Here is an 11336-nt window from a genome sequence, read left to right on the forward strand (position 1 = left end):
GCCTCATGACTACTAGTTTGGGAACCTTTGGCCAAGGATGTCAGTAAATTTGGTAGTGACATGGGAATTTTATTTTTCAGTAGATCTTAAAGCCAAACAATAAGGTCTGGCCTGTGCAGAATTATTGTCTTAGTATAAATACTAGGTTACTGATATTGTGGTTCAACCTGGAGCATTCATAGAAGCATAGAATCATAGAACGGTTTGGGTTGGAAGGGACCTTAAAGATCATCTAGTTCCACCCACCCTGCCACGGGCAGGGACACCTTCCACTAGACCAGGTTGCTCAAAGCCTCATCCAACCTGGCCTTGAACACTTCCAGGGATGGGGCATCCACAATTGTTCCAGTGCCTCACCACCCTCATAGTGAAGAATTTCCTCCTTATATCTAATCTAAATCTACCCTCTTTCAGTTTAAAGTCCTTACCCCTTGTCCTATCACTACATGCCTTTGTAAAAAGTCCCTCTCCAGCCTTCTTGTAGGCCCCCTTCAGGTAATGCTATAAGGTCTCCCCAGAGCCTTCTCTCCTCCAGGCTAAACAACCCCAACTCTCTCAGCCTGTCTCCATAGGAGAGGTGCTCCAGCCCTCTGATCTCTTTTGTGGCCCTCCTCTGGACTCATTCCAACAGGTCCATGTCCTTCTTATGTTGGAGCTGAACACAGTACTCCAGGTGGGGTCTCACAAGAGTGGAGGAGAGAGGGAGAATCACCTCCCTTGACCTGCTGGTCACACTTCTTTTGATGCAGCCCAGGATACTGTTGACTTTCTGGGCTGCAAGCGCACATTGCCGGGTCACGTTGAGCTTCTCATCCACTAATACCCCCAAGTCCTTCTCAATCCATTCTCTGCCCAGCCTGTATTTGTGCTTCGGATTGCCCTGACGCATGTGCAGGACCTTGCACTTGGCCTTTTTGAACTTCATGAGGTTCACACAGGCCCACCTCTCAAGCCTGTCAAGGGTCCTCTGGATGGCATCCCTTCCCTCCAGCATGTCAACCACACCATACAGCTTGGTGTCGTCGGCAACCTTGCTGAGGATGCGCTCAATCCCACTGTCTATGTCACTGACAAAGATGTTAAACAGCGCCGGCCCCAATACCGACCCCTGAGGAATGCCACTCATCCACTGGTCTCCACTTGGACACCGAGCGAGTGACCGCAACACTTTGAGTGCGACCATCCAGACAATTCCCTATCCACCAAGTGGTCCATCCGTCAAATCCATGTCTCTCGAATTTAGAGACAAGGATGTTGTGCCAGATAGTGACAAATGCTTTACACAAGTCCAGGTAGATGACGTCAGTTGCTCTGTAACCCCCACCAAATTTGTCAGGCACGATTTGCCCTTAGTGAAGCCATGTTGGCGGTCACCAATCACCTCCTTGTTTTCTATGTGCCTTAGCCTGGTTTCCAGCAGGATCTGCTCCATGATCTTGCCGGGCACAGAGGTGAGATTTCCTTTTTCCCCTTTTTAAAAATGGGGGTTATGTTTCCCCTTTTCCAGTCAGTGGGAACTTCACCGGACTGCCACAACTTCTCAGATATGATGGATAGTGGCTTAGCAACTTCATTCACCAGTTCCCTCAGGACCCACAGACGGATCTCATCAAGTCCCGTGGACTTGTGGACCTTCAGGTTCCTTAGATGGTCTCGAACCTTATCTTCTCCTACAGTGGGCGGCTCTTCGTTCTCCCAGTCCCTGCCTTTGCCTTCTGCAACTTGGACGATGTGGCTTGAGCACTTGCTGGTGAAGACTGAGGCAAAAAGGTTCAGCCTTCTCCACATCCCGGATAACCAGGTCTCCCGTTTCCTTCCAGAGAGGGCCCACATTTTCCCTAGTCTTCCTTTTATCACTGACGTACCTACAGAAGCTTTTCTTGTTGCCCTTGACATCCCTGACCAGATTTAATTCTATCAGGGCTTTGGCTTTCCTAACCTGGTCCCTGGCTGCTCAGACAATTTCTCTGTATTCCTCCCAGGTTACCTGTCCTTGCTTCTTCCCTCTGTAGGCTTCCTTTTTGTGTTTGAGTTTGTCCATGAGCTCCTTGTTCATCCATGCAGGCCTCCTGGCATTTTTTCCTGACTTTGTTGGGATGCATCGCTCCTGAGTTTGGAGGAGGTGATCCTTGAATACTAACCAACTTTCTTGGACCCCTCTTCCCTCCAGGGCTCTATCCCATGGTACTCTACCAAGCAGATCCCTGAAAAGGCCAAAGTCTACTCTCCTGAAGTGCAGGGTAGTGAGCTTGCTGTGCGCCCTCCTCGGTGCCCTAAGGATCTTGAACTCCACCATTTCATGGTCACTGCAGAAAAGGCTGCCCTTGAGCTTCACATTCCCCACCAGCCCCTCCTTGTTGGTGAGAACAAGGTCCAGCATAGCACCTCTCCTCGTTGGCTCCTCTGACACTTGGAGAAGGAAGTTATCATCCACACATTCCAGGAACCTCCTGGATTGCTTATGCCCTGCTGTGTTGTCCCTCCAACAGATATCAGGGTGGTTGAAGTCCCCCATGAGAATCAGAGCTTGTGAACGTGAGGCTGCTCCTATCTGTCTATAGAGGGCCTCATCCGTTCGGTCTTCCTGGTGGGGTGGCCAGTCGCAGACCCCCACCATAATGTCACCTGTCCCTGCCCTCCCTTTAATCCTGACCCGTAAGCTCTCGGTTGGCTCCTCATCCATCCCCAGGCGGAGCTCCATGCGCTCCAGCGGATCATTGACATAGAGGGCGACACCGCCTCCTCGTCTCCCCTGCTGTCCTTCCTAAAGAGCCTGTATCCTTCCATTCCAACACTCCAGTCATAGGAACCATCCCACCACGTCTCTGTGATGCCAATAAGATCACAGCCCTGCAGGTGTGCGCACATCTCTAACTCCTCTTGTTTATTCCCCATGCTACGTGCGTTTGCATAGAGGTATTTAAGTTGGGCCCCCAATTAAGCTGACTTACTGCCTGGATTGGCTGGAATTCCTTTGTGCTGCTCTTCAGGTGCTCTCCTGCTGACCTGTGATCCTTCTCAATAGTAGCATTGATGCAACCATGTACTTTTACAGTTTATTTCCTTTTCATCACAGGTAAAGCTGTATTAGTGGAAATAAATGTGGTAGCAACATAGTTGTGCTCAGTTTAAGGATGATATACTGTTTAGATTTGATATAGTTTTAAAATGTTGTCTAATAGGTACACCTTACTAGATGTGATGAGAATAGCACCAGAATATAGTGGGGTTTGCATTATTATCCTCTGGTGTATATCCATCTTGCAGATTTTGCCCCAGAGTCTGGGAGACTAAATCCTTGCAGCAAGTGCCAAGGGTAGGAGTAACAGTGCAAATAGAGAACTGAAGTGACATGGGGATGCCAACCAGTTTCTAAATCATTAACTTCTTTGTTATCAGCTTGCTAGCTCTGTGTTGAAAAGACCCAGTAGGCAAAGACAGTGAAGTCAGCCTTCTGATCACTGGGAGGAAGCTGCAAACCTTTTATGTTGAAACACAACCAGTAGTTTCTCTCTCCACTAGCCCCACAGTCCAGGAAACAGGTATTGTGGGATTAATCAGTTTTATCAGCAATTTTCTTCACGTGGAAAGGATGGTAAAGCACCTGGCACCTCTCTTTGCAGGCTGATGCTACCAGCAGGGGAGGAAGTTATGGTGGAGAGCCACTGGAAAAATCATTCTCAGATATATATGGGCGTATCTTAGACTTACACATCTACATTAAGGTGTACAGGGCACCTGTACACAGAGCTAAGAGCTCTGAAACTCCTCTGGCAGACATTTAACTGAGTGGTTTTCTTTTGGGATTACATCTGTCCTTGGGCTGCATTAAAAGCATCCAGTTAAACATGATAAAAAGAACTGTTGACCTAGGATGGAAATGATGAGCTATAAGAAGAGGCAGCGTAGTGTGCTTTATCACAGAAAAGGTATTTACTTTAAAAAAAATTGCCAGCTTAAGCTGAATAAGATAAATAATGCATTTATAGTGAAGGAGACTTAGTTTAATGAAGACAAAAGGCAAGACATTAATAGATGTACTAAACATCCAACAAATTAATCTTTAATTTATAAAAGTGCTGTGTACCTAACATCATCACTGAGTTGGGTAGCCTGAGAGAAACTCTGAGCAACTAAAGCATATCACAGAGAAGTAACCCTAAAAGGTTCATGTAAGGTCAGACTCTGAAAATCACAGCTTAGGCAATTTAGCACATCTTTTGCCAGGTGATCATATGGCGCTGAATGTGTTCTTGAAATTTCAAGTACATACTTAGAAACCCTATTAAATTGAGGATAAGTGTTTTCTTGGGTAATACAATACTGAGATAGAAAATTAAAAACAAGAGTCTTCCCAACATTTAAAATTTATGTTACAAGGCTATATCTGGGGGAATTGTTCACTTTGGGTTTTTGCAGGTTCCCGTAAAATGGAATTTAAGGGAAGTTCCTGGCATGAATCCTGTTTCGTTTGCCAGTATTGCCGGCAGCCATTGGGAACAAAACCACTGATCACCAAAGACAATGAAAATTACTGCGTGCCCTGTTTTGAGAAGCAATTTGCTCACCATTGCTACTCTTGCAAAAAGGTAATTAAATATACAATGGAAAAATTGCCCTAATGAGGTAATATTGCTCGTGAGGGAAGGGGTTGGATTATATAAAATGTCTGGTGAACTAAAAGTAAGAGCATTGGTATTGGTATTGCATGCCGAAAGCTAAATGCGACAGTGTCTGCTGTGCCCTTCTAATTAACATTAACATAAGCCTTATTGTATTTGAAATAAATTTATTGAAACATTTGGGGGTTCTTTTGTTTGCACTTTTTAACAAAGGTTGAAATTTCACTGAAAATTATGTAAACCCCTTCTTTCCTGGTAATATCAGATTTTGCCTTGATAAACATGCTTCCCTTTCCAACATTTTTCAGATATATTTATATGCATAATAAGCCACCTAAGCTGAGCAAAGCATTCACAGTCTTGCCCGGCTTTCTCTTGAAATGTAGCAGGCAATAATCAGATTAAGTAATATTCGGTTGTGATAATACTAGTCAAGAGTCCTACTGTTTCAATACATGATGCTTCCCCTGTGGGTACCAGAAAGCTTGATTTCAAATGAGAGGGTTTTTTCCCCCAAATACGAATAAATCAATTCATCCCTCCCTCAGTTTCTCATATTTTAAATTTGTCTCTGACTGATGAAAATACTCACGGTATCACACTATTCTCTAGGGAAAGGTTCTAAGCTACTTTTTATGGCAAAATTTAACTTATTCTTTAGTACCTGTATCACTCTGGAAGAAAAAATATTTTTTTTCATTTCATCAAGTAACTTATAATTTCTAAAGTTATTTAATATTTATCTGTAAACCTCTACCTCTAACAAAAGCTTTTAATTTAAGAAAAATCTGCTGCCTGTTTTTTTCTTTAGTAGTTAAACTTTAGAAAGTGCTTCTATATATTCCCATGTGTCTACATCTAGCCTTTAATTTGCATTAAATGATCACATGGCAAATATAGTAATTCTGCTCTATGTTTACTAGAGGCATTGAGGTTGGCAACACTTATGTGAAATAATCAAGATTTGTTTCTTAAAAATTCTAGGAATGCAAAGAGTCTCCCTACATAATAGCTAAAACAATTTTACTACTTAAACTCCCATCAGTTCCCATAAATAAGAATTGAGCCCAAAGAGATTAAATTGCCAAACTGGAGTTTTGAATTTTGTGCCAGAGATTTTGAGATTTTAATGGAAAAGCAAATGAGAGTTAGAAGTAGCCCAATACTGGAATGCTAAGGGGATCGGGAACTATTCAAATTTTTTTATTACCTGACATCCCCCAGTATTATTCTTTATTTCCCTGAAACTCTACTCCCCAGAGAAATTCGATGGTGCCACTTTTTCTACTTAATTAAGTTTCTCCAACTTTTTCTCCTCATGTTCCAATTATATTCATTCATTCATTTTTTCCTTCATTCATTCATTCACTGTTGTGCATGTGACCTGACAGTAGAAACTATTTTACAGCTCGTCTTTATCTCTACAGAAATTTCTCTATACAGTCTCTCACAACTTCTGTGAAACCAGCTCTTTACCACACATATGGAAGCCATAGAGCAACTGGAAATTTCCCTCTTCAGAAATAAGCAGTAGAGAGCTGTGAGTGAGTTGCAGTGAATGAGACGTTTGATGACACTGATAAACACAATTTTTTTCTTCTTTTGGCAGTATAGACCTCCTTTCTGTCTCACTTCTGCTTCTTTACTGTCTCTTTCTTCCTACTTAAAATACTGTTTCAGTTGTGAGACAGCAAAATGCCAGTTCCAGTTGGAGATTAGTCATAACCTCAGCATTGGTTCTCTCATTCACTGTCCATCACTGAGGATTGCTCTTCTGAGAGCATGCCTTTATCCACATGTGTAACAGAAAAATTTCATAACAAGCTAACCTGTTTATTACAAACCATGAGGTTATCCTATGATAGAAAACCGAGAATAACAAACCGGTGGCATGTTCAGCTCGACTGCAGTTAGTCAAGTTGATATTCCAGATGAAAAACGGTTGACATGACTGCACTCTCTTCTCTTGTGCATATGGGAAGGGCGAAAACAAGTGGAAGGACTTATGAAGGATTGGATAATCCTTCAAGATTCACACAGTTGTTTCATTGCTTTGTCCTTTTTGTCAATATATTAGGTAATAACTTCTGGGGGAGTGACCTACCATGACCAGCCTTGGCATAAAGAATGCTTTGTGTGTGCTGGGTGTAAAACCCAGCTGTCTGGACAAAGGTTTATTTCCAAAGATGAATATCCATACTGTGTAGACTGTTTCAGCAAATTGTATGCTAAGAAGTGTGCTGCTTGCAAGAAACCTATTACAGGTGAGTCTCATCTTCTAGAAGGGTCTAGACACCGATGAACCATCAGGCTTCTCTCAAATCAGACTTGACTTTAGAAAACAGCATTAAAAACAGTCCCATCATAATGAAAGACTGAGGGAGTTAACTACTAGAGAGACCCTCTCTCCACCACATGTAACGTGTCTTGCTAGGACATACTGATCACACGTGTTCCCTGACTGTTGAGGAGCTGTTTTATGTGCCGAGAGGAGTTCCTCCATTGTTTGATTTAGTGCTTTCTGCACTAAAATTCACCTCTAAGAACATATGAAAAGGCACTTTTTGGCACTTCCCAGGACAGTGCAGACAAGTCCCTCGTGTCTGTAATTTCTTCAGCTTTGTTTTAAATATGATCAAATTGGACACGAATTTACTGCCTGCTGGTTAGACACACCTGCCAAATTAGAAAGCTTGCCAAGTGCAACAAAGCTCTATTGCATGCATCCTTGTGTACTTAGATGATTTATAATTAGGCATATAGGTCCCTAGTCTGTGATAGCTGAAGTTTTCTAAGAGCATTTTCTGGTGTTCTGCATTGTAATTCTATTATGTGCGGACTCATCTGTTGAAGAGTACTGATTGCTACTGGTACATGCTGCATATGTAAGTGGACAAATAAAATGATGAATACCCAATCAAATCAGTATGATATTGGAAAAAAAAAAAAGCCCAAAACCACCCAAAAAAGCCAAAAAACACCGATGTTTTATTTCAGGTACTCATGTTAGGAACTCCATGATGTGGTGATTTCTGAAAGACTCGATCTTGAAGAAAATTAGCTGGAAATAATTAAATTTCCCTCACTGTTGTATAGAAACTATATGTATCAACACACTGCAAATAATTTTCGTGAGAGTTTGTTGGGAAGATCAGCAAACCTGAATGGACATTCTGATAAACTCACTCTGTTCAGATTTCATAATGGGACATGAAAACAAGCAAGTGACTTGTGGCTTTGCTTAAAAAATTTCTCACTGTATTTAAAGTTTTTTTTCAGTTCAGCCAACAAAGGATATTTCAGACTATGGATTTTTGTTCATTTGTTTGTTTCTATATGAATGACAACCTGATCACAAATCAGAAAACAAATCTGTTGCATTTCTGAACCATGTCCAGAAATACTGGATTCGCATCTTCTTTCTCATAATCTCTTTCAGCTCTCGGAGGTGCTAAATTTATCTCATTTGAAGAGCGCCAGTGGCATGGGGAATGTTTTAACTGCGCAAAATGCTCTGTCTCGCTGGTGGGCCAAGGATTCCTCACGCAGCAGGATGATGTTCTTTGTCATGAATGTGGCTCTGCTTCATAGTTCTGTGGAGAGCTGTACAGCTGCATTATTCTCGCTCTGTAACCATGTACTTCATTACTCTGCAGTGAGAAAATCAGCTAAAAGGTATAACAGTTGTTTAGTCATTCAGGTAACTTTCCAACTGCAGTTTAATTCTATCATAGTTCTCGTATGTAAAAAATTTAAACACACCCATACTGGCTAAGAAAATAATGCAGAAAAGATTCGTATATATTTTAAATATAACTACAGTATGTTTCTCCTTGTAACACACTGCACTCTGCTGTTAGAAGCTTAAAAATTTAAATTTCGTCTTCCATGAACCATATGACTAATGATGAGGCATTAGCACTGCTTCACAGATGCAGACCTTGGTGTGGAAAGCTGGGCACATACATTTTTCTATTAGATCGTAACATTGATGAGAACAACTTGTAAATATCAACTTCCTCCATACTTTGGGCAAAAAAAGCTGCTGACAAAGCAGGCAGAAAGTGGGAGGAGGGCGTACTTTTACACAGAGGGCCACTGAGTCAGAGAGGCCCATTCCAGGGCCAGATAAAGGGAAAAAAGGGCATTTTCCTCTCCTTACTGAGATTGCTCCTCAGAAATGTAGTCTTTAGTCATCAAAAAAACTGACTGACAGGTCCTTTCCCAAAATTGGTTAACTGTACTTAATTTTTCAGGCATAATTGTTTTAGAACTTAAATAAACCCATATTTTGAGCTACTGTTACAGTAAGGATTGCCCAAGATTGGATAGGGCTGATGTACACTTTCCCATAACTAATATACCTTAAGACTCTGTCTCCATTGTCTTCACTAGACCTCCAAATACATGCATAAAATATATTTTCTTATTAGTAGAGACAAGACCCAACTCATACCTGTCCCTTTAACCTTGTACTTTCCTCCCCTCAGAGCCCATTTGCCAGCAATCAAAACACTGTTAACGGCCTTACCATTTCCACCCTGCTAGGTCTTCGATCCACAGTCTACCCCGTTTCTTGTAAATGCCTCTTTGTCTGTAGCAGCTATAAGCTCTTCAGAACCAATACCCGATTCATTTTGCTATGTGCCGTATGCATTTGCTAATATTATGTCAAGAATTGGTAATGTCATTGCAAGCTAGGCAGTCCTCACTTGTAGTACAAGGTATGGTTTCTAGGTAGCTGGCTTTGAGAAGGTTATATCTGCTTGCTGAGCTTCAGCGCTCAAATGTCTATTATTAAAGGTCATCTAGAGCTGAGTTAAAAGCATTTTTCTTCTCACTTCTTCCATTCTGTATGTTACAATGGCCTGATTCATGTTACAGTGTCTGTACCAGGCTGTTGTGAGCAGTGCAGTGATATTAAGGATGGCAGATTCTGCACCGCTCAGCACCATTTTAGTCCTCGTCTCGCACATCTTTAAGTTGTACATTCTCCTTTAGACTCTGACCTTAAGTGCATAGAGTTATTTGGCTGACTTGAGTGGGCTTTATTGATACTGAAGCCAACCATTACTTCAGGTAGAAAAATGAAAAAAAGAGGAAAGAAAAAAAAAGAATATGTGTGCATAGCTAAGCCAAAGCTGAACTGCAGTGGCATAAAATCAATATGGATAATGACTGACCAACAAGTACATAGTGGTCTGTTTTCCAGCCAATAAAATATTGATCTTTTGCTTTATGTGGTGTACATTTTTGGTTTTTAGTTTCTTCTTCTTTATTGCAATTTGGAGTTTGATTAGTTTATGCCTTTTCATTTTATCCCAGCTGCCTCCTTTTCTATTTTCACATTTCACATGGTTGATACAGTTTCTTGGTAAGTCTTGGATTCCCATAAATAGAAATATGTTTCATTGCCTTAAATATATATACACACACAGAGTGGTTCACAGTTATGTATGATGTTCTAAAAATGTGCACAGAGTTATCAGAAATTAGCCCATTAGTAAATGTTAATTGTCTTAAATTTTTAAGTGAAAATGATGAATCACCAGACGCAGACTTGTCTGTGGGGTGTACCTTTTGTCTGTGTTGTGTGAAATAACATTCAGCAAATTGCAAGAATGTGGTTTGGGTCCTTTCTTCAGTCTTGTCTGAACAATCTTCCAGCTTAATTACAAACTGACGCAAGAATTACCAGGCAGAGTCCTAAGATATGACAGAGTCACAGGTCAGACACACTGATCATGATAATCCCAATCTTCAAGCCTTAACATTTAGGAAAATGAAATTCTTCTCTGACTCATCAACTAATTATATTTTTAGAAATACCAACTGAATTATTTATTTCTCCTGCAGTAAATACACTACAGTCAAATCTGAAACGGAACATTTTCACTTCAGAGTAATAATAAGAAATAAATGTGACTGCTATAAATAGTTTGAATAAAAGTTATGCTAGATATCAGATTGATATTTCCTAGTCTCAGTCACCAGCTATCGATGTATAAACATAAATACGGGTCAGCTATGCCCATGTAGATGAAAGCCCACTTGAATAGGTGCAGAGAAAGGCTGCAAGAAGGAACAGTGTGTCTCTCTGGAGGACTGTAGATCATGGAGGGGATTAGACAGCTGCTATAAGCCAAGAGATTACATTTGGTTCAAGAACAAAGGCAAGTAAACTCCTCAGGACTGGAAATTGGAAATTTGAAGGCTGCTGCCGCTCCTGAGCAGTGATGCTCCAGGGCAGCCTCTTTCCAGAACCAAGAGGGGAACAGCTATGCAGTTAGTTTTAAAGTGATGCTTGATCAGTGTGTTAAATGGCATATGTAACATGATTGCCTGGCATAGCAAAGCACTGGGCAAAATTAACCAGATGGTCAGCTTCAGTTGCTAACATTTGATTTACTGCAGGATGGTCAGGGTACAGACTCCAGTGCAATTCAATTTTCTTTAATAAACTTCAGAGGATGGAAGTTTGATTTATTTTTAAGTCAAACTTTTGTAATGTCATGTGCTTTTCTTTAACATTGTACTGTTTCATTTTCAAATATATCTTCCCTGTGTATTAGCTGCCCAGCTCTAAGATAATCACATTGCTTTTGTAATGGTCAAGCTCAATTACCCTAAGGTGCGGTGACGTCTCTAATGCCCTGATCACATCTCCACTGTACTTATAGTTATCCCAGGGGACTGGGAGGGAGGCTGCCATTT

General features: G+C 41.2%; 1 protein-coding gene across 1 annotated transcript in view; it reads left to right on the forward strand.

Moving 5' to 3' along the window:
- FHL5 (four and a half LIM domains 5) overlaps positions 1-9860 on the forward strand; it is a 30111-nt gene extending 20251 nt beyond the window's left edge. The window contains exons 4-6 of the mRNA XM_075148055.1: positions 4420-4589; positions 6700-6886; positions 8062-9860. Coding sequence (XP_075004156.1) covers positions 4420-4589; positions 6700-6886; positions 8062-8213 — 509 coding nt within the window. The 3' untranslated portion in view covers positions 8214-9860. The remainder of the gene's footprint in view (positions 1-4419; positions 4590-6699; positions 6887-8061) is intronic.
- The last annotated feature ends 1476 nt before the right edge of the window (positions 9861-11336 follow it).

Source organism: Calonectris borealis, chromosome 3 (genome assembly GCF_964195595.1).
Source record: "Calonectris borealis chromosome 3, bCalBor7.hap1.2, whole genome shotgun sequence".
NCBI lineage: Eukaryota > Metazoa > Chordata > Aves > Procellariiformes > Procellariidae > Calonectris > Calonectris borealis.